Genomic DNA, 25024 nt, shown 5'->3' with positions numbered 1-25024 from the left:
TTAAGGTTGGAAAAGGCCATGTGCAATTGGAGGATGGTTCTGTTTGGAGTAAGAAACGGGTGGTGGTGGATGGTTGCAAACGCGGGGAGAGGGCAGGTGTGGAGTCTGATCGGGAATGTCACGGTACTGGGCTGGATTATGATCCTGTGAGTTCACAAGTGATCAACCTTGAACAGGAAGAGGTTGTTCCACTTCCACGTCCTGTGGGTGCAGAAGGGAATGTGGAGGGTCAAAATGTTTCTGATCAACAACATCATGTGGGACAAGAAGGGGGTCGTCTGGCCAGGAGGTGTGGCCCCCCTATAAGGTTTAGAGATTATATTTGTTAAACATGAAATTTACAATTTATGGTGCAGTGCATCCTGGTGGTCAATATTTATTTATCCATGAATGCAATTGGTATTAATGATAAGCTATATATGCATATATTTTATGTTCATGTTTCCATAGTTCAAAATGTTTGCGATGTATTTGTCATAGGTTATTAACAATTGTGTTATGTAAGGGAAGAGGATATGTCGTAATGTGCACGGGCTCGTGCAGGGGCACTTGTGGAATGTTATGATGGTTCGGAGAGAAGATTCCACGGTGGCCGTTGGCTGGAGGAGGCTGGGTAGCAGGCTGGTGGGGTCTCGTAAATAAATACGTATAATACACTTACTTGTGTACGGTGAGATTATATCAATGCCCACTTGATTATCTGTGGCGACTTAAACGCCACCTGCAGACCGATAGGCCCACGAACCAAAGTGTCATCTAGCGTCTACTTGGCAGAGAAACGAGGAAAAGCCTGGCTTAAATTGATGACATCAAGAAATCTTTTTGACACAGCAACCATATTGCAGGAAACCAACGCCATACCCACGTGGGAGAGAGGATCCTCAAATAACCTTAATTGATTATATCATCGTTTCACAGTCATTAATCCCAGATTTGAAAGTTGTAAACGTTATAAAAACACCAGAAAGCGACCACAACTTGCTGACCATTGAATGGTCCTTACTGAACTATGCAAAGTCCAGCTTTCCGTTAAACTTGGAATCCAATAACCAGGGCAACCATTTGAAGTTGATGGCGCAAAACCTTCTGGAGTTATCAAACTATTATGAAGGAGTCAACGGAGTGGACACAGCAACGGAAGTCTTTTCACAAGTTGAATACAGACCACTCTTAGAACTTTACAGAGCGCATCCACAAAAGATCAGCAAAAAAGGTCAAGAAAAGAGTAACCACTCTCATACATTTGACTCTCTTTTTGGTGGCCAAACAAAATGAAATGCGAAAAGCGAGAAGAAGAGCTACCCGAGACGATACTACTACAAATAGAGAAGCTGCTTTGAAAACATCGAAGAAATAGAAGTCCTGGCTAAAGTCCCATCGGATGATATTATACTAACGCGATTCCGAAGCAATGTTGAAACATGTGAATAACTGGAATTCTCAGGACTTTTGGTCATTAATAAGATCTATGGGAAAACAGACAAACAATGCCTTAACAAACGGCATCCCGAGCATACTTGGGTTACTTTCTATTCGAATCTGTTTCAATCCCCCTCACCACCAACTCAGGACCAGTTGGCAGAAAAGGTTTCGCCTTGGATACATCAAAACGATAAGGAATCCATTAGGTCAACAATCTGTAAGTTAAAGAACTCGAGAGCACCTGGCCCAGATTGGATTTCTAATATCGACCTAAAGAAAGCACCGGACGAATGGTCATCCTTCACGAGCCTCATATTTAAGAGATGCGCCGATCTCAAGAAATGTCCATCATCTTGGACTGTATCGATCAGAGTCCCAAATTTTAAAAAAGGCCGTAAAGATGACCTTCGTCATTTTCGTCAAGTCACCTTACTAGATGTCATTGGGAAGGTCTATGGATCACTACTCCTGAGCAAATTCCAAACATGGGCAAGCAGCCCGCCATGTGCTGACCCTCTGCAATCAGGCTTCAAAAAGATCACGTGGACAAGCGCAAACATCATGCTTTTGAGCATCATAAAAGCTAAGATCTTCGAAGGGAGGCCTCAGGTTTTCTTGGCCTTTATAGACCTTACCCAAGCATTCGACTTAGTAAACCGAGCTAAACTGTGGAAGAAGCTAAAAGATTGGAACTGTCCATCAGGAATTTTAGGACCATTGAAAGCCTTGCATACTGATACCAACGTATATGTACACCTAAACCAACAAGGCTTGCTCTCAGCTGGAATCCGCACTACTAGGGGGGCGAAACAAGGTTGCCCACTGGCGCCAGCTCTTTTCTTATCCTACATTGGTGACTATAAATATGCAGACCTTTCGACAAGATGTTTTCCTCCGCCTATTGGTCTAGAAAATGTCCTTAGATTGCTATATGCGGATGGTTTGATCCAGCTCAATCAGACAGCCATCGGGCTACAGCGACAACTAGACACCCTGTCCAAATACACACTGTCCAATGACTTAGAAATCAACAAGTCAAAAACTAAGATACCCTCGAGAAACACAGCAAGAAAGGAGAACATTTAAAATGGTATCTGGACGGAAGCTCGATAGAAAAGGTAAATGAGTTTACCTACTTGGGAGTATCACTAGACAGCTCCAAAACGGAAAGGTCAATGCAGCAGAATCTCTACAGAAAAATAAGAAATCTGACCTCGTAAGCCAAAATTGTGGACAGAAAATATGGCCGTTTTTCACTCCTACAGACAATCAACATTTATAGAAACAAAGTCGTACCTACCATCACTTACGGAGCTGAAGCTTTACCTTCTATTCCTAAAACCATATGGCCAACTTTGGAGAGCGTCTTTTGGAGATCTGTTTTAAATCTCCCAAAATCGACCCCAATTGCACTAATCAGACGGTAATTGTACCTGTCTTCTCTAGGGTCAATCGTGGAGCGTAACACAATCATGCTCTACAGAAAAACCGTGGACCCGTCTAGTCAACTGATATTTACACTCATAAAGGACAGAGATCAGAAATGGACGCTGCAGAATGCTTAACTGTTGGGAAAAGACTGCAAAGATAAACTCACAGCGATCGTTTGAGGTCCCCTCGTTATCATATAGGCGTCCGTGATTCTTTGAGCTTGTGATTTGATTTCAGAAAGGTGGAGCATAGTCCCTTCTCCCCTGTTGCACCTTGGGTTCTCTGGGTCACTCCCCTTGAACTCCCTCTTTCACACAAGAGAGTGGTCTTCTGACTCCTCTCTGCTTCCAGGGTTGGTGGAGACTCCCCCTACTGCCCTGATTGGGTGGCGGTTTTTAGAATGCTCTTTGGGGCCTCAATTCATGCTCTTTTTGTTCTGCAAAGCAAACCAAATGGTTGCTTTGTAGATGATGCTTCTGCAGGTCTAGCTCCCTGAGTTTCTCCTCATAGGAGTCATCCTGATCAGATATATCGGCCCTAACATTTTGGAATCTGTACAGGGATACCCACCCATCAATCTCTGGTGTGTGGCGGCCTGCCTGTTCAATGATGCTGGACCTATTAGAGTCTGGCTGCCCCATGATTCCCGGTTCTTGCGAGCCGGTGAACATGAAGTTAGCAGTACCAGGTGTATACAAGGCGGTAAATGGCTTGGAGGCCCCTAGTACAGAGTGCATCACACTGTGATCAGGGGTAGCCCTGTCCCTTTCCACTTGTTCAGGATCCCTCAAGTTGGGATTCAGCCTAGCATACTCTTTTTCTAACAGCTCAGGTTTCTCCCTCTCAGTCCCCATTTCCTAATTATATGCTACAGCCTGAGCCTTTTGCTCACCTATCAGGGCTGGACTTACCTCTATTACCTGCCATTGAGATGCCACCTGCTGGTGGGGTGCACTGTTCTCCTCACAGATGGCCTTGTTGTCTTTTTGTGCTGCCTGTATGGCCTGGGAACACTGAGACAGTTTTTGTTGCAGGAGATTAATCTCCTGATTTTGTGCATTTTTAGCTTGGATGTTCTCTTCTGGAGCACCTTCGACTCGTCTTGTGTGCCCCAATAATTTTTCATGTTCTTTTGATTATTCAGTTCCTGGAGGTCGAACTCTCTTTTCTGTAGGTCTGTTTTTAAGTTGCACACTTCCTGACATAGGGTGCCCCTCCGTTTAGCCAGGTCATCCCGCTGTTGTTTGATAGCCCTTAATGTCTGTCGTTCTTGGTCAAATTCTGTTTGGAAGTGGAGTTCTTTACTGATTAATTTATTATTCTCCTTTTCCAACTCTTGGATCTGATTTTGTAACATTGTTATTTGTTCTGAGCAAGCTCTGTTATATTTTAGATGTTGATTCAATTTCTGTTGACTCTCTTCCAGAGAGTTCACTTTTTCCTGACACTCACTCCACTTTAAATGTATCTAATTGGGCCTCTTGCTCTGAATTATGTTGTTGTTGTAGAGCCAAGTCCTCTTTTAGCTGTTTGATGTAGTTTTCCAATTCTACCTCTGTATCTTGTCTCTTTTGCAATTTCTCTGCTACTAGTTTTAGCTCAATCTGGATTTTAGTTAAGAGCTCAGATTGGTTTTGCGCAAGAGTTCTATTTTCTTCACATTTTTACTCCATAACCCCCATGTGGAGATATATGTAGGCTGTGAGTCGGACCATTTTAATCTGCTCCTCTTTAATACTCTGAGTCATGTACAACTCGCTCAAGGCTTGATGTAACAGGCCATCGACCTGCCACACATCCATGTTCATGGAGGTGACCTGTGACATCATTTCTACTAGCCAGGCCTCCTGATCTTGCTCTGCCCATTCTCCTCTAACGAATAGTTTGTGCAGAAGGTGCTGCCTAGCCATGTTTATTTCCACTGTGGTCATTATAAAGAGTTTTCTTCCTTTAACAAATTATTTATATAAGGGTAAACCTGTACTCGGTTGCTTTTTGTCTAGTTCAGGGTTGATTTTACTTTATTTTTACACACAGGCCTTATTCTTAAGGTCTACATTTTGGGATAGTGATTTTACAGTGTAACACAGCTTTCTAACCACAACAAGTATCCTTACCTTTTCTAGGTTACCCTGCTGTGTTAAGCTGTCATGGGTGGAAACACTATCTCAATCCCGGCAAACGAGCCCCCACTGTGTTAAGGATTTTAAAGATGCAGCACACTCCAGATCTGGACTCTTTCTACTGGCCAGGGATGCAGCGCACAATTAAAATGCTTTTAGGTTTATTGCATTCAGATTCAATTTTGAGAAGGTAGCAAACCCCTCTCATACCCCCCTTAATGTACACCCGGTGTCGCAATGGACCATGAACCTGGCCGGTGTGTAATACTGAAATATTTTACTTATTTGTAATAAAGAATAAAAATCAAACACGTTCAATATAGGGCAGCAATCACCAGTGTGGTGATAATTACACAGTAAAATGATAGCATACACTTAGTTTAACCTTCTAATATCAGATACACAATGCACAAATGAGTGACAGCAAGATCACTTTTCGGGTAGTATTTTCAAATAGCACCACAGTTAGGCATTCCCCCTGCAACACTCCCTCAAACCCCTATTAACCAAGTTTTGAGTCAGTGCAGAGGAGGAGCAAGGAGTCAGGTATATTAGGCAAAAATCGGAATGAGAATCCGACCTACCACCCCTGAATGGGAGGCCAAAATCCTATTGAGCTCCCTTTAAAAATGAGCAAAATGGCACTCGGATTTACTGAATGGCTATTTTACATGTGCAGTTGAACGGATAATGCAGGAATGTGTGTGGCTGTATCAAAGAAGCAAGAAAACTCGCAAGCTACAAGGCAAGGTACTAAACAACAGGCATACAGTTTAGAACATCGACTTTGGAAAGAAAAGCAGTGCAGCAAGAATCACAAGCGGCAAAACTGAAATTGCTTCGTTTCACGGGTTTAAAATAGGCAAACAACTTCAGAAATGTGCTAAGCAGACAGAATCGAAAATCGGTTTTGCTGCTGAAGGACAAAGGCACATAACAGGTATGACTCTGGGTGGGTGACAGTATGGGATTCTTGATAGGGAAGGAAAATCGGGTTTTAAAAGGGAAACAATTTTGCGGGCAAACTCGGTTTTGTTAGCAAAATGATTTGTTTACTGAGACTTTTTTAGTGACTATAATTAGTAAAGACACTCAAACAAAATTGTTGTTCTCGAATAGCAATAATAATGAACGTGAATTTTCAACTGCGAAATTAATTGATTTACTTGAAATAATACTAGGGTCTTATAAAGATAACTGAATGAGTTGGAAAGAATTACGCTAACACAAATATGCAAACACAGATTTTTCTAAGGACAGGATTCACAAAGGCTTCAAACAATTTCCAAATTTATTAGGCTATTTATAGGATTTCTATGGGATTGGACATAATACAAGGTAACAAAGCACTGGATGCAGCTTTTTGATTACTGGGGAAGGGTGATACTTACAAAAGGCATTTGAATGGGGTAGATTGGACAGCTAAGTGGGTCTGTGGACCGCGGGGCAAGATCTGGTCACTGCACAGCAGCGGGCTCTCCTGGAGGGGGATAGCTGGGCCTAGTCTGGTCACTTGGACAGCAGGGTGCATCAGCTGGGCAAGGTCTGGTCACTGGATTTTACAAAAAGGGGTCTGCAGCCTTTCCCCCTTTCTCCCTCAATTATTGGGATTTCTGTAGGGTTTTTAACTCTGGATAAATGGTTCTGCCTGGATAGGAGGTTCTGCCAGGATAAGAGGTTCTGGCCTTGCTCTGGAATCTGGAATCTTGCAGTGTGAATGTTGAATGTCTGGATCTCTGGATCTTGCGGGTTGGTTTTTTGAATGTCCTGAATTTTGAATTTCTCCTCCTTATATAGGCTGGATGACTTCAGAGGATTTTTACTTTGTGCCCAGAACTAAGCTGGACATACCTCACGATCGGATAGGTCAGCCTGAGGAGGTTGCTGCCTCCCTATAAGCAGAATGGACTGAAGGAAGTGGCTCAGTTTTAGTATGTGTATTTTTATGAGGTGCTTTGTTATACCACAGTTACTTTTGCCAAAATTAGTTATGAAACAAAACTCTCATATTTATAAAGGTCACCCTTATAAAAATTAAACAGGCAAATACCATATTTCACATGGAGCATACTATTCCAAACCCCAAGTTTGTACGATGATGTTTAGTCCTTCTGGCAATCTTTCGCAATTTCTATAGCAAATATTTCCCCTAAAAATCTACAAATGGGTACACTGAAGCTTATCAATGTCGAACATATTTGCATTTAAGTTTTATAACTGTATCATGTACGGATCTTTTCAAAACAAGGGTTCTTTGAAACTGACATAAGCAAAGGGTGAGAGAGAGATTCTTGTGAAGAGTTTTGCCCCTGTTACTTTGTTGCAAGAGTAAACGCTTGCTGTACGGCCTGAAACAAATTTCTTTCTGCTCTCTCACAGATTTTACTTGACACACAATGCCTTTCAGGGAGGAATGGCCCCACTTTTATGGTGTTCATCCTGAAGATAGATGGGCATGAATGTGTTTTACTGGAACCAAACTGTGTAATGTTGAAAGATGAAAATAGCAACAATGCAAAGTCATTTTAAATGCAGAACATTTTCTTTTTGAGTTGGAAGTTTTGAGCTGGCAGCATAGAAGCGCTGCCTTTGAATTATTTTCTTTGGTGTACATGAAGAAAATAAATGCAGCCATTCCCGGGGTGTTCTATGTTTCACCTCGCCCCATATGCGCTCAGCAGAGCCAGTGCAGCCATTACTTTTGGTACCTGCTAAAAATGCAGTTTTGATGCAAGGGAATAGGTGCTCAGCAGAGCCAGCACAGCCATTCTTCTTGTATCTGCTGAAAATGCAGTTTGGTGGTACAGGGGAATTCTGCTGGGCTGGTAAATGGACCCCAAACCCTACATCAATCGCTGTGGCCCACTTGGCTTTAAAAGAGGGCAAGCCCTGTGAAGATACTGGTGGGGGGTGCCTGTACTTCTGCTCTCTATATGGTAGAGGAGAGGCACAGAGGACCCCAGCCAAGATTTGCAAGCGGTAGCAATGGACGAGCAATCAAGGCCTAGCTTCTCAGGAGGTGATGCGGGCTGGTTCTTAAGTACAGTGTAGTCCCCAAGCCCCCACAAAGGAATGTCCACACACTGTATTACTGAAAAGACAGTCTTTATATAATTAATATTCAAAGGTATGTACACGATCACAATAACGCACTTTGTACTCGGAAATCAACAACGATAAATATCTACAATTCTAAAGTGGTACGACCAATATTATCAAATCTCATTAAAGTGCATCAACTGTACTGTAAAAATGTCACGCAGATCAATAACGAGGAAACCAGCAATAGAGATAGGAAGGAACGTAAGATGGTTGAAACAATAGGCAGAATGCGGGCCTATACCGATAGGCACAGTTCTGTGTGGAGATCCCCCCACCTGGGCAACCTGTAAAATAAAGATATATAGCACAAGCCCAGTCCATATATTGTTCAATAGCCTTGTTTCCTCCTATTAAGGTTTTACCCCCCCAATGTACCGGGTTGAGTAGAGTTCTTCGAAGACGTGTCGAAGGATCCTTCTTGAGTGACCCCCTTTAAAGCAGGAGCCACGGATCGTCGAGAGGCGTCGAAGATGGTGAACTTGTCGTCGACGGCAGCGATGAGAAGTTCAAGGGTGCCGAGACCCCGATGTCGATCCAGGCGGTGCTCGTCAGCGTCGTCCTGCGAGGATGAGGTGTGCGGGGCACCTCGGGGATAGATTGTTCAGGACCACAAAGAGTTTCAGAAGAGCTGTGGCCAAACGAGGGCGTTGAGTCGTCAAAGTCTTTGTGGCCTTCAGGTGGCGGGAAACCCACTGACGGATTCTCCTCGGCGCGTTGGTCGTCCTCGACTTTCTCCGGCGGGACAAAGCGGTCGACGATGCGGACAAGGGAGTCCTTGGATTCAAATGTTCTTAGGCAAAGGAGCGGGCGGCTCTGGTCGTCAGCGGCACAGCGTCAAGTGGTCCCCACGGCTGGGCAACACAACTTCGACAAGCCTCCAGCGGTTACACAAACCTGCGAACCCTGGTCGACGGCAATTGACTTCGACAGTGGCGAAGTCCAGGTGCTTTACTTCGTTCTCCTCAGCGGTCCTGTCTCGGGTCGGCAGCCTTTCGAGTGTCTGACTTCCAGGGAGCTTTGGCGAAGGTTAGCGGTGCTCGATGGTCCCTCGGAGCACGGGAAGAGGGCGCCTTACCAGGTCCTCTCTCGGATCAGTCCTTGATGAGTTCAGCAGCTTTCAGATCAGGTCGAAGCAAATGCAACAGCAAGTCTTCGTCTTCCAGCAGGGCGTTGAGGATCAGCAGTTCTAGTTACTCTTCAAGTGTAGACACAGCTTCTGAACGCTTCTGAACAATTTCCAGTGGTGAGAGGTCCCAAGATATACTATCTTATCTCTCATCCACACTGCTGGGTCACTCTCAGCAGCCATTCAAACAGAAGGGCATTCATGCAGTCAGTCAGCCAATCAGGCACACAGTGCATTCAGGCCATCCTCCTCCCACTCAGACACCCACAACAAGGAATGTGGATTGGGACGAGTACCCAGCCATTCAACACTACACGCTGCATTCAGGCCAGTTTCAGGCAGGACTGTCTCAGTCTTTGTCTCTCATACCAGAAACCAGACAACCACAACTAGAAGTGCATATTGGTCACACACTCCATTCACCCAGGTCCCACCCACAGGAGGTACCCACAACATACAGTCACTGGGAAGGCTCCAGCTAGTCTGGCCGGGCCTTCACAACAACACCATATATGGCACTTCCACCCAACAGCCAGTCAGGGGGAAGGGACAGAGTCAGGGCTTCCCAGGACTTTGGGAAAACAAGGTAATAGGTAATAGAAAGCAAGAGGCCACAGGAGCCATCTTGTTTTCCATCAGGAATCAACTGATTCCAATGGCAGGGCCTGGGGATCCCCAAAATGTAGGATACTCAGCGCAACTGTCAAATTCAGCATGGAGCTGCCACCAGCCAATACCCTGCTCTGCGGGCCACCCACAGGTGCCCAAAAACATACACTAGGGGCACAGGGTTGTACCCCCACCCATGGGTGCCACAAGGGTATCCCACGGGTCTGTTCACCAAACCAAAAGAGAGAGAGCTGCACCACCAGGAGTCCCACATGAACTCCTCCGCGGAAAATATGACAGAACACACGATTAAAAAGGCAGTTAAGGACAAGGATACGGAGGCCCTGTCCCTCCGATGCATTTCCAGCATCACAAGCCCCTCTTTGGGGCAGATCATCTGAAGACTTTGGAAGGAATAGCAAGAACAACTCAGAATTGGACCCTGGCTAAAGAATACAGTCTGCCTTGCATCTTCCACCAGTGAAGGAAGGCCAGGACCTCAAAGAAGGAAGAAAGAACCCTCCCCAAACATCTTCCAGTGAAGAGAGGGAGATACTGAATCCAGAGGACCCTCCAGTATCTCTAGAACCGGTACCCAGCCAGCACGCAGCGTGCCCTGCTAGGCTCTGCAAGCATGCTTCCTAGGTAGGAAGTGCCAGAGAGTCTCTGAAACAGACCCAGGAGAAGGCTGTTGCCTGCATAACTCTCCTCAGCTTTGGCCTGAATGCCTTAAAGGACGACACAAGCCCAGTGAAGAAGCTAGGAGGAGTGCATCGACAAGCAGCAACCAGCATCTGCCTTAAAGGACATTTTCAAGCCAGTCGAGCCCTTCGAGCTGCAACCGACTGCACTGCTGACAGTTGTCATGCTGCAGTCTCTAATGTCGTCCAAGACACCTTGAAGACTGTGTCTGACCTGCCAAACAGCACTGAGACAGCGATTCCTGACGCTGAGCTGCCATGTGGGCCAGCATGCAACCGTCCGTCCAGCTTCTCTTGCCGAGCTGCCTGCCCCCTGATACCTGCAGCTGTCTCCCATCGTGAACTCTGTCGCAGGAGCTTCAAAGTACCCTGAAACCAACTCAACCCTGTGGAGCACCAAGAACTTCTACAAGCACAAGGTACATTGTGGTTCTGTCCCCCTGGTCCTTCACAGAAGGCCCCTAGTGATATTTTACGACCCATTGCTCCCTTTGTGCTGAAACCGAGGCTGAGCCTCATCTACATCAGCTGTAACCGCCGGCAGGCGGATCACGCCGGCGGCCAGCTCGAAGGCCACTCTAAGGCCTGTTGGGTGCCTGCCAACCCCCTCACTCCACTCTTCCTCATCGTGGGGCGAGGGCAGGAGCCCCCCCAGCACCCCCAGCCCAGCAGAGGAACCACGCGACAAGCGGGGAACAGGACAGGGCCTGCCTGACCCTGTCCCCACACGGCGCCTGACTCGCCCATGCCGGGCGCAGCGCGGCCTGAAACCGAGGCTGAGCCTCATCTACATCAGCTGTAACCGCCGGCAGGCGGATCACGCCGGCGGCCAGCTCGAAGGCCACTCTAAGGCCTGTTGGGTGCCTGTTCGGAGCCGTAGGAGCCAGGGGCCAGGATCTCTGCCCTTTCAACTCCAGGATCTCTCACTATCAGAAGTTGGAGACGCCCTCAGCCGCATTATACTGATTCTAAACATGTATGGTACATTGGCCATGTACAGCACCATGATACCTATCAGCTTAACTGAACTGTTTTGGTGAGTAATGCTTAACTACATAAGACGGCTAAGCTCTTATAAGAAATAACTGAAGCGATACACCTACATTTGTAATTGTTGATTTTCTAACAACAAAAGCGGTAACAATCACCAGCTGCGGAAATTCTGAGATTCTCTAACGTTAAACAAATTGTACGAATTTCTTAATGTGTGATTGGAGCTCTCTCACTTACTGAACAGCTATCACTCTATAGTACTCAAGAAGCAAGTACAGTAGACACGAATACATGTTTACTCATACACAGCAATGCCCTCAACACCACAGATCCTTCTTGGTATCATGCGCCCCCCCGACCATGTGGTAGTCTTTTTCTACTAACTGGTCCAACTTGCAGAGTTATCTATATGTCTGTAGCCATTTCTAGCCCAAATGTGATTACCGAATTTAGGTGAACCCCTTGCCTACTTGCATCTTCTTGCACATGCCATTTTTAGCCTAAATGTGATTACTGCTCTTAGGTGAACCCCTTGCCTACTCGCATCTACTTGCACATGCCATTTTTAGCCTAAATGTGATTACTGTTCTTAGGTGAACCCCTTGCCTACTTGCATCTACTTGCACATGTCATTTTAGCCTAAATGTGATTACTGTTCTTAGGTGAACCCCTTGCCTACTTGCATCTACTTGCACATGTCATTTTACCCTAAATGTGATTACTGTTCTTAGGTGAACCCCTTGCCTACTTGCATCTACTTGCACATGTCATTTTAGCCTAAATGTGATTACTGTTCTTAGGTGAACCCCTTGCCTACTTGCATCTACTTGCACATGTCATTTTAGCCTAAATGTGATTACTGTTCTTAGGTGAACCCCTTGCCTACTTGCATCTACTTGCACATGTCATTTTAGCCTAAATGTGATTACTGTTCTTAGGTGAACCCCTTGCCTACTTGCATCTACTTGCACATGTCATTTTAGCCTAAATGTGATTACTGTTCTTAGGTGAACCCCTTGCCTACTTGCATCTACTTGCACATGCCATTTTTAGCCTAAATGTGATTACTGCTCTTAGGTGAACCCCTTGCCTACTCGCATCTACTTGCACATGTCATTTTAGCCTAAATGTGATTACTGTTCTTAGGTGAACTACTTGCTTACTTGCATCTATTTGCACATGCCATTCTTAGCCTGAGTTGCGAACTCAGGTAAACCCCCTGTCTATTTACACATGCCAAACCGTACAATGTACCTCAGCAAGAGCCAAACAGCCACCCTACTGTATCTCCTCATACATATATTACACCTTACCATCTTCATTGCCACCATAACCATGTACCCTGCAGAAAATGCACCCTGTCCAACCCTAGAAAGAAACACTAGACTACGAGCCAGACTACCCCGTCTCTACGAGCCCATCTACCACAACAAGAGACCCACCCTGCAACACACCAAAATCCACCCGAGACACATCACACCCTGCTACAACTCCACCCAACCCAAACTCATCCCTATAACAATCCAGGATACACCCAACACTACCACTATATCCGGAGCTTTGATCAACGCCAGATCGATAATGGCCCACGCCACAGAAATAGCAGACACCTTATCCTCAAACAACCTCGACCTCCTAGCTATCACTGAATCATGGCTGCACGAAGCAGCAGGCCCAGCACTCTCAATAGCCATTCCAGAAAATTACCAAATAATCAGAATGGACAGGCCCAACAACAGAGGAGGTGGCCTAGCCATCATAGCTAAAACAAACCTCGAGCTAAGACCACTGCCTCAAGCACCTCTCAAATCCTGCGAACTCCTAGTAGCCAAACTACCCATCTCCAACTGTCGCACCTTAACCATCCTTCTAATATATAGGCCACCCGGCCCCATTGGCTCATTCGAAGCAGACCTATCCAGCCTCCTAGCCAACAACATAAAAGACACCACCCAAATATTATTGCTAGGCGACTTGAATCTAGGACTAAACGACCCTGACGACAAATCAGCACAAGCTATAGCCAACATGCTAGATGAACACGGCCTAATCCAAAGAGTGCTCACCCCCACCCATAATAAAGGTAGGACCTTGGACTGGATCGCCACTCTAAACTGCGACACCGTCATTACCAAAACCACTCCCCAGCACTGGACAGACCATCACCTCATTGACTTCACCTTATCTCTCAATAAAGAAGTCAACAAAGGAAAAATCATGGCACCACCACTACCCACTAGAGCAAAAAAAAACATAACCCCTGACAACCTCCTACCACTACTACTGCCAACCCTCAATGCTCTCCCCGATAATCTAAAACCAGAACGCCTAGTAGAAAACTATAACAATATCATAAAAAAAGGACTAGACATCATCGCCCCTCTAAAACTGCAAAAAAGCAAACAGCAAGCCCACCTGAACACCTGGTTCACCCCACACCTGAAAGAACTTAGACTGCACAAAAGAAAACTTGAAAGCCAATGGCGCAACTCCCCTACAGAAGAGAATAAATCACAACTCAAACTTTGTGCAAACAACTACAAAAAAGAAATTCTACTCACCAAAAAGAAACTATTCAATGAAAGAATCGCAAAATCGAGCTCCAACACCAGAGAACTATTTGCTATACTAAGGGAACTAGAATCCCCTATACCCCCACCAGACAATATAATTAAAGATAAAATATGGTGCACCAGCGTCCAAAACGCCCTAACTAATAAAATCAAAACTCTCCAAACCAAAATCGCTCTGAAAAAAGACTCTCTCACCACCAATGAAGCATCTCCCAGCAACCACGACAAAACAGCCAACCGTCCAGGCCAGAATCTCTTCAGATTTACCAAAATATCTATCCCAGAAACAGAAAAAGTTATAGCCTCACTTAAACCATCTAACTGCAAAGGCGACAACTGCCCTCCCCAGATAATCAAGGATGCTGCTAGGGATCTAGCCCCCTTTATAACCAAGCTGATCAACGCATCCTTCTCCTCCAACACCATACCAAGTAACCTCAAAGAATCTTGGGTCCTGCCTCTCCTCAAGAAGCAAACCCTAGACCCCGCTATTCCCACCAATTACAGGCCCATCACCACGGTGCCATTCCTGTTAAAGATAATAGATAGAGTAGCATACCTGCAGATTCAGCAATATCTTGAAACTCACAAACTACTAGGCACCCACCAATCAGGCTTCAGACCGAAGCACGGCACCGAGACAGCCTTAATCGATCTTAAAACCCAGATCAATGAGATTAACGACAAAGGGAACACTGCCATGTTACTACTCCTCGATCTGTCGGCAGCATTTGACCTGGTAGATCACGCAGTCCTGTGCGAACACCTGGCCTCAGCAGCCCACTTCTCGAAAGAGGCCATAGCCTGGATCCAATCATTCTTGGACAACCGAACTATGAGGGTCTTCTCCACCCTAGCCTCAGCAGACCCCATTAAAATAACCTGTGGGGTGCCCCAAGGCTCCTGCGTCTCTCCCACCCTCTACAACATCTTTACCAAGCCCCTATTTGACAAGCTGGACAGACTGGGTGTCTCATATACCAATTATGCAGATGACACCCAGATCCTCATACCCCTTTCAGGCAACTACGCTTCAGATACGGCCTTGGTAAATAAAATATATCTCATCATTCAGGCATGGATGGCCACACACGGTCTATGTCTAAATGATGAGAAAACCGAAATCCTGCTCCTCGGATCCAATACCAATCTCAAAAAACTCAGCTCCAACTATAAGGCCTTCAACATTGATGGCAACACCATCACAGTGGCCAAAACTGTGAAAACACTAGGCTTTCACCTTGATGCAACCATGTCACTAAAAAAACAAGTTAACTCACTAGCATCCTCCACCGCCTACACATGCAAGCTAATTAGGGCAAGCAGAGCCTTCCTCACCCAAGCTAGCTGCATCATCATAGCCAACGCCCTAATACTATCCAGACTGGACTATTGCAACGCCATGTACCTAGGAGCCAACAAATGCATAACCAACAAACTACAGACACTACAAAACAACGCTCTCAGAACAGCCCTCAACCTACCCTCTAAGGAACACATCTCCAACAAAAGGAGAGAACACAAATGGCTTAAAATCCACGACCGCATCTCCCTCAAAACGGCATCACTCACCTACAAATGTTTAAACAACGCAGCCCCCCCCTATCTCGCATCCAGAATAAAGAAAAAAACGTCCACCCGCCCCACCAGATCGATTAATTCCTACTGCCTGCAGGTACCCAATTTCAGACAAAAGAAAACCGGCGGCAGCAGCTTCCCTGTCTTGGCAGCCCAACACTGGAACGCCCTCCCACTCTACATTAGGACAGACCAATCCTTCTATAGCTTCAGGCGAAACACCCTCACTTGGCTGCGGGCCAATGATCCTCACGACTAACCCTGCCATCTAATCTGATCATGCCAGTGCTATAACCTGACTACCATGCACAGCCTTAAATATGTAAATATGTAAATGCAACCGAACTGCCCCTATGCACAGCACTAAATATGTAAATTTGTAAGCATTCGCTCAATTATATGTATATATGCACATCCCACACAATGTAACTGTAAATGCAATGCTCTTTTTCTCATGCCTATCTTATTCTGTAACCAAGTTTTTATGTAATCCTATCTTCCTGACCTCTGTTGCGCCCTGTTACCTCTGGGTTTTGCGCGCTATACTAAATAAATAAACAAACAAACAAACATCCTTGAACTATTGCAATTAATTCCTTTACTGGCTACCCTCCTGTCAGTATGCAGAGTTCATCCCTTTTCCTTCTTGAACTGTCTGACCTCTGCATTCCTTTACAGTGTGGATTGTATTTTGAAGTGTGCTAGAACTGTTTGTTGAATAATAATAAAGCAGATATGTTTATACAACCTTGACTGGACAGTCCCTTTTATCACTGGGTAAAAATTGTATTTTTGCTGTGTTGCAACTAACCAATGATCCACGACCTTGCAGAGATAGGCCTGCCGTTCCGTCCACGTTACCAAAATTGGACAAGGGGGTTTATAATTTGCTTGTGTTTCCAATCTGTTCGTATCCCTTCTGGTGTACTGGAGGTGTGGGGCTGATTGATGGTTTGGAAACCGATATTCATCCTTGGACACCGGTGCCTCAGAAGTTGATACGTCACAAGTGGTTCAGGTAAGAATATCGGGTTGTAAAATGTCACTAGGGGACTTTGGAGAAGGACCAGGGGGACAGAACCACAATGTAGCTTTTGCTTGTAGAAGTTATTGGTGCTCGACAGGGTTACGTCAGTTTCAGGTTGCTTTGCAGCTCCTGCAACAGAGTTCAAGACGCAGGATATTAGGCAGCAGGCAGTTCGTCGAGCGAGGCTTGACGGATGGCTTCAGGCAGGCCTACACGGTGGCTCAATGTTGGGAATCATTGTCTCAGTGCTGGTTGGCGGGTCTGAAGCACTGGTCAAGGCGTCTTGGACGACGTTAGCAACTGTGGCGTGACAAAAGTCAGCATTGCAGCCGGTTGCAGCTCGAGTGGCTTGGCTGGCCCTAAATGCCCTTTTAGGCGAACACTGGTTGATGCTTGTTGATGCACTCCAACTAGCTTCTTCACTGGGTTTATGTCGTCCTTTAAGGTGGACAGACCAAAGCTGAAGAGTGTTTTGCTGGAAACAGCCATGTCCTTGGTTTGGTTCAGAGACTCTTTGGAACTTCCTACGTAGGAAGCTTGCTTGCAGAGGCCAACAGGGCACGCTGTGTTCTGGCTGGGTACCAGTTTTGGAGCTGCTGGAGGGTCCCCTGGATTCAGTATATTCCTGTGTTCCCTAGGAGATGTTTAGGGGAGGGATCTTTCGTCCCTCTTTGGAGGTTGTGGCCTTCCTTCACTGGCAGAAGATGTAAGGCAGACTGTACCTTCAGCCAGGGTACAAATTAATTATTCTTGTTATTCTTGTGAAGTCTTTAGATGATCTGCCCAAAAGAGGAGCTCAACCCTCTTTTAAAACCAAATGGGCCACAGTGATTGGTTTAGGCTACGTCTACATTAATGAACCAATCCTGGGTCCCCACCAACAATTTCCTCTATGCATGAGGTCATAACCAGAGTGCTTTGCAACAGAAAAGGTAATTTCCTGATTTTTTTATAGGCGCTGGGCCAGACCGATAGTGTCATGTAAACCTAAGTGAGCTGGAGGCAAGGCACCCTTTATTTGCTGTCCCGGGGTGGAGCGCCCTTATGCGACTGCACCCCCAGAGTGCACTTGAGCCACATTGTGGTGTGTGTACAGTTTTGGGGAGTCAAAGGGAACTAGGGGAGGATTCAAGTGCAAGAGGGTAAGGGGTGCCAATGGAGCAATGCTGTGTTGGTGAAGGTGACAAGGGGAAGAACCTAGCACTAGGTGGCAAATTGGGGGCAGAACTCAGCACTATGTGGCTAATTGTGGCAGAACTTGGAACTGAATGGAAAATAGGGCAGCATTCAGCACTGAGGGCCAACTGGGACATTAATGGGCAAATTGGGAGCAGAGCTCAGCACTAATAGGCAAATTCGGGTAGAAATGGTAATTGAGGACGCAAGTGGGTCTGCTGTTGGCACTAAACGACAAACTGAAATAGAAATGAAACTGAAAACATATTGGGGAGAAATTAGCGCAGCAGGGAAATGTGGATGGGAAGTGACACTGTTAAGCAGATCGGGACAGAACTGGGCTCTGATAGAAGAATGGGGCAGAATTCAACACTAAGAAGCAAATTAGAGGAGAACTTGGGCCTGAAAGGGGCAACACGCAGCATCAATATGTATTTTCCAGTGGCAATACTGTCTCCTGGTTTTCCATGGGCATGAAATAGAGGCAGTGTTAGCATATATTTTTGAGACAGGCCATGTGACTTTCTTTGAGCACAGCAACATAAAATAAGTTTCACAAAGGCAATACTGTTATATGTAATGCCCAAGCTTCCTCTTATACCTTCCTATCCACTCTTCTTCTCTCTTTGACAAAATTCACAACTTCACTAATTGCACCCTCTACACCCTTATTTGTCATTCTCCCACCTATCTTCACCACCTCCATGCTGGTTGGCTCTCCATGTCCAACCAGTCCATCTACACATATCTATTATTGTTCTTCAAACCTATACATTGACTAGACCCCCACCTGACTAACTGACATCGACTTTTCGGGGACGCTTAACTAGAAAGGGGCCGGAGAGACTGTAAACTTGAGATTGCTGTGTCATTGGACTCTTCGTCCTATCCTCACACCCAAGCCCCCTTTTTTACTACCAGCTTGCTAATCTTCACCTTCCTGCAGCCACCACAGCACATTTAGGCCAGCATGGTGGCTTCCAGGAATCCACACTATCTTTCCTGCTCCTCGTTCGATCAAGAAGGACCCACTGAAGGGTTGCATCATCACTCTGAAACCAAAGTCCAGGTGTGGCCTCCAGAGCTAGTGAGTTGTGGTCTTTGGGGAAGGATGGAATTGTCTTTTTGGCCTGTGGCTGCGTGCCCTGTGAGAGAAGAGTTTGGAGCTTGAGGAAGGCAAAGTTTAGACTTTTGGGAGAACCGAGCAGGGTTTCTGGCCCCTCCTCTGACGACCTACTTACCACCTGACAAAGGCCTTGCCCTGCCACTGAGGGGTACCCACCGCAACGGGCAACAGTAGACCACTGAGCATAGCACATGAGTATGTTAGAATGAGGTTGGAGGCCTATTTTAGCCTGTCAACCAATATACTAAGGAAGGTGCAATGGCTGACTGTGGTACTCAGATTTCAAGTAACACTTTCCCTGGACCAAAAGTTCTTGCCTCCCATAACCCTTAGCGTGTAGCTTATGGTAATGAGTGATGAGTGGAGTTTCTAGGCTGCATATTTCCCTCATCTGCCAACTTGCAGATTTTCGCAACGTATCTATTTGGAAATGAAAGGGAAAGAGAGAGAATGGATTGTCAGTGGCAATGTGAGTTAGTGAAGTGGGACCTGGCTCCAAGAGGCCAGTGGTAGGAGTGTAGGAAGCATGACGTTTTGCCTTGTAAGGCCCAACCCCTCCTCCCCTAACTAACCAACTCCTGCAAAGTTCTCCTACAACATTACAATGCGCACACAAAAAAAACAAAGACGGCTGCCACAGACCTAGTCGGTAGCACATCAAAACGAATTGATTCATGGGGAAGTTCCCACATCAGCAGCTAACCAGATCCAACGCTGTAATCTATCAAATCTTGGGCCCACAGATAACCGGGTACCTCCGACCTGCACCCATCAACACCACAGGGTTTTATCTGTCTCGCCCACTGCCCCATCAATGACCACCTCCTTTTTTCTTACAGAGCCATATGCAGCAAGGCCACCAAAGGTGCCAGAAGGGCGCTGTACACGACTGCTTATATTCCATTAGAATTCCACCCACCTGCCCCCCTCTGCCCCAGCTCCATTCTCAACCAATTTGTATCTACCCTCCCCGCCCCATGTATCCTCTTACTTCTGCTCATTCTCTCTTCTTGCCACCATCACTGGAACTCCCTTCACCCTAATATCCAAAACACCACCAACATTCATGCATTGAACACATATCTCCGTCTCATTGGAGACTTGACAATATCCAGGTGCAATCTTCACTGCTCCTGAACCATTTCAACCCTTCCACCATGGTAATTATACTGGCACCCCCAGTAAACAGGCTCTATCTGCCCATTGTTCATCTGTAACATACCCGGTGTAGGTTCCACATCTCCCTCGTCAACACTGCATTCATTCTCTATTGCACAGTCCTTTTCTAAGGCACCAAGTTCCAGTACTGCTTGCAGACTGTTCGCAGCTATGCATGTTCGGTTTGCCCAAGCACTATGTCCTCCTCAATAAATAAACACAATAGATAAAATGTGCCCCCTCCACTAGTCTTTGGCTAGTGATAATTCACACTTGGCCAGTAATTGTGTGGTATCGGCATGTGGAGAAGAGGGCAAGTGACTGTTATGACTGATCTCTGTTTTGTAACTTGACATTTTTCACCCTGCTGTCATATATTGTTCAGACAGGTCTCATTGTTTCCTTTGGGCTCAAATATGAAAATGTATTTTAAAGTGAAAACCGTATGGTTTTCTTCGTGCACAAGCAACCTAACAATGTTTGCTTTATTACAGTGGCTGAGTTATTGTCCGGACAGGCCTCACGAATTCCTTTTGACAAGGACGGCATGAAAATGTCTTGTGAGCTGCTCGTGTGTACCATTGTTGCGGAAGGAACCCAATTTAATACCAACACATTCTAAAATGCGGGTGAGGAGAAAATCACACTTTCTATTCCTTTATTTGAAAATGTCGCTTGCTTGCTCGTCCAGTTCGAGGGAAGCATTTACACCTCAACATTTTAAAAATTCACCTGCTGCAAATGAACATAATAAGTCGTATCATGATATGTCATTGTATGTCGTGACATCATGCCGTATCCTGAAATACATGACATGACTCGATATGACAGAACATATCATGACTTAACATACTATGGCATCTGATATCACGCTGTATCAAGACTTGGCATGGTGTCTGACATGACATTTCATAACATGATCAGCCATCATGACCATGGCCACATAACATAACATTGAATAAAATAACATGATAATACAGAACAATCCTACAGGACACCCATGTTTGGCAGACACAGAGATGAAAACCTTATATACTCAATGCTATTACACTCACCGTTTGCTGTTAAACATGTTTAAGGTATCCATCGTATGCACATTTCCAATATAGCGTAGTCTGCTCATTCTTCCACCATATTTACAATCTCAATGCACTCCCTTTTTTACAATCTCGGTATATTCCCAGTTTGACCAACCTGTCAAGTTCCCAGTTTGACCATCCTAGATTACTGTCAGTTTATAAAGCCTTGTAGACTCCCAGTTGGCGCCTCATTATACTTCCCACAATCTCTTTTAGTCACAGTTTCACAATGGAACCACGGACGCCATTTGCACAAGGCCAGCTTGCCATGCCAATAGCAGTGCACTCCCATGGCCGTCTGGCCTTCTTGCACGCTGTGATGTGCACAGTGGGCGGCACGCCTAGCAACATCATAGCATAGCCCTATCCATCACACTGATCTCTAGCAAGGCTGCCTTTGCGGGCAGCCCCTCAGCTCAGTAGCAAGCATGCTTTCTTACCGACGTTGGACATCTCCGGCACGGTGGCATGGTATGGGCCTTGCAAGAAGGTCGGCGGATTGTCATTGATGTCCTGCACCTTGATAATGAACTCAGAGGGTGGCTCCAGTGGCCGGTTGGACTGGCGGTCCACCGCCTGAGCCAGCAGGGTGTACTGCCCTTTCTCCTCGCGGTCCAGGGTCTTGGTGACGTGGATGTTACCCGTCTTCTCGTCAATAACAAACACAGTGCCAGCACCTTCGCCAGTAAGAACGTACTTGGCCCGACCTTCCCCGCGATCAGCATCAGAATGTAGCTAGGAACAGAAAGAGAAAGGCATGGTATGAAGAGCAGGGTTGCTGGTTGCGCTGCATTGCTGTGTCTGTCCTGGGATGTGATGAGCTGAGAAAGAACACAATGTGCTCAGAATAACAGACGCATGCAATTCGATTGTGTGTATCGACCAATGACTCACTGAACCCTTTCCCTGCTAAATGTAGAGTTTCAAAACTGAAACTCTGCAAATCCATGACCTCATGCAATATTACCGCATGTTGTAAACACTGCATGCGGTAACATAGCAATCGCCGTGCAGCTTAATGGCACTCCGAAATAGAGAATAGCTGAAGAGCCAGCATGACTTTAAATCAGGTGGACCCTTTCCCTTACCGCATGCAATATTACTGCATGTTGTAAATACTGCATGCGGTAACATAGCAATCACGGTGCAGCTTCATAGCACTCCGAAATGGGAATAGCTGAAGAGCCCGCATGACTTTAAATCATGTGGACCATTTCCTTTACCCCATGATTACCACATGTGGTAGCAGTATTTTTAGCTGGCAGTAAGTATATGCAAAATACCCCCCCCCCCTCCACCCCCACACACAAACTCTACATGTGTCCCTGTAGGCAGCTTAATATCGAATAGTATTCAACCAAAGTTAGAGATGTTGATATTTTTTAATCGGATAATTTGGATGCTTAGCATGTTTTGTAAAAGTAATGCACACCACTCTTGCTAATTTCGTTCCGATTTTTGGAACAGGGATGAAGGCTCAGGTCCTACGCCAACTAAAGATGGCGGAGATAACAGAATAGCACGCAGGGGCCCGTTTGCCATGTGTATAGCGTCTGGGCAATTGGGTTCCGGGAAGGTCTATTGGCTGTGCAGGGTACGCTAGCAATGAGCGGGCGGCATTCGTCAAAAGATGTCCGACGATGTAACTGGCGAGTGCGTGCTCGGTTTACGTGATACCATTTGGACAGGGCGGGATGCGGAGAATGGCACCGTAGAAGTGTGGGAGTCGTTTAAGGCTGGAGGCTGACAGATGTTAGTCGCATAATACATTTAGTAGCACACCTTGCATAACATGGCACGGGTCGTTTACATCGCGCCATCCGCCAGTCACGGATCATTTTTTTCATAAACTCAACACAGCAATGTATAAGACAGTACAGCGGGATACAGAGGATAATAACGCAGTGTGACAGCAACTTTAATTAAGGCATCACATGACTCTGAATGCGACCTAGTTTGTGGAATCAGCCATTTTGTGATGAGCTGTGTCACAGGCAGGGCTTTAAATCGGGAAAGAAATCGAAGGAGGGGGGGTCCTCATTTGGGGGTGTGGCTTGCAAGATGGGCGTGGCCTAAAAAGTACAGAAACCATAGTAAGGTACGCACACACATATATGTAAGCATTATATATTTGTATGCATACCTTACTATGGTTTGTGTAGTATGCAAGCTATCTTTTATAAACATAGAAATATGTCTAGGGTGACCAGACATCCCGGTTTTTCCAGGACTGTTCCGGAATTGGGTGCTCTGTCCCCCTGTTTTAAGATAATTTTTCCATTGGAAAATGTAGTGTTCCTGGTTTTTGGTAGTACATCTTTATAGCTGGCAGGCAGGAATGCTCAATCTTAACCAGAAGAAATGCTGCATTTTATGAATTATAAATGTATTATAATATGTGTTTATCCCACCAGTAACACTTAAACCTCCTTCTCCTCCAATCACTACTGAAGTGCAGTGCCTTGACAGCCACTTTTAAGAGTTCGTCCTACTTTTATGTTAGTTGTCCTGTCCCATTTTTTTACTTCTTAAATCTTGTCACCCTAAATATTTTATATATTTCTATGTTTATAAAAGATGGCTTGAAAGTACACAAACCATAGCACATAAATATATACATGCTTACATTTATATAGTTGCGTGCCTTATTATGGTTTGTGTGCTTCAAGATTGCTTCAAAAGTACACAAACCATAGTAAGGGACGCACACAAATATAAAGCATTTATATATTTGTGTACGTACCTTATGGTTTGTGTACTTTTCAACAGTGAAGGAAAAGACTAAGTATGGCCAACTTAGTCACACAGCCGCTCTCCGTTATACCCAAAACAACGGGTTATGAAGTTAAAAAGACTTTCTTCAAAATATTCCTGTATATAGGTAAACGTGCTTGTATCCAATTTCAAAAATGATAGTCAAAAAGAATCCAAGTCAGAAATAAATTCAATAATAATTTATCAAAAGATCATTGATAAGAGCACAACACTAATGGAATCTTAGTGAGGCTGCAGCTACACATCACGTGTTAGGTATGGACTTAATATGCCAATGCATTTCGGAGTATACAAACTCCTTCATCAGGGCAAGTCTATATTGAAACAATGTGAACACACAACATAAAAACACATGCATAAATCAAGAAAGAAAATGTAAACACATACCCGAGTGTGGAATGTTCATATGAGCGTTGGAATATATGTTTGGAAATAAACAACAAAATAAATGTAGTAAGGAACAAGTAAATCAACAACATAATAAGGCTAAAGGAGTAAAAAACAAATAACAAATGGTACCTCTATACCGGTGTGTAGCCAGTGTAGCTTTTTTTAGGAGTGTCAGGCTGTCAGTAACACCCGTGGTCCAATAAAGGACAGCGGTCACAACGGCTTTATAAAAGCATGAAAGTTAGAGTAATCAGAGGGCTACATGTGTTTTAGTGAAGCAGTTTATCTATTACAATCTAAAATGCAAAGATACCTGTAAACGCAGCACGGCCGTGAGACAAGCCGTCTGAACGCTGCAGTGCATCGCCGTATTGTGGTTGCACTGCAGCGTTCAGATGGGTTGTCTCACGGCCGTGCTGCGTTTACGGGTATCTTTGCATTTTAGATTGTAATAGATAAACTGCTTCACTAAAACACATGTAGCCCTCTGATTACTCTAACTTTCATGCTTTTATAAAGCCGTTGTGACCGCTGTCCTTTATTGGACCACGGGTGTTACTGACAGCCTGACACTCCTAAAAAAAGCTACACTGGCTACACACCGGTATAGAGGTACCATTTGTTATTTGTTTTTT

General features: G+C 45.3%; 1 protein-coding gene across 4 annotated transcripts in view; it reads right to left on the bottom strand.

Moving 5' to 3' along the window:
* The window catches only part of CDH24 (cadherin 24), a 1353690-nt gene that overhangs the window by 690921 nt on the left and 637745 nt on the right, over positions 1–25024 (bottom strand). For all 4 annotated transcript variants that reach the window (XM_069633835.1, XM_069633833.1, XM_069633832.1 and 1 more), the window contains one exon: positions 21665–21959. In XM_069633835.1, coding sequence (XP_069489936.1) covers positions 21665–21959 — 295 coding nt within the window. The remainder of the gene's footprint in view (positions 1–21664; positions 21960–25024) is intronic.

This window comes from Ambystoma mexicanum, chromosome 13, assembly GCF_040938575.1.
Source record: "Ambystoma mexicanum isolate Mex_15411 chromosome 13, UKY_AmexF1_1, whole genome shotgun sequence".
Lineage (NCBI taxonomy): Eukaryota > Metazoa > Chordata > Amphibia > Caudata > Ambystomatidae > Ambystoma > Ambystoma mexicanum.
Note: the sequence above shows the minus strand (reverse complement) of the source record. Positions and strands in the feature narration are given on the sequence as shown.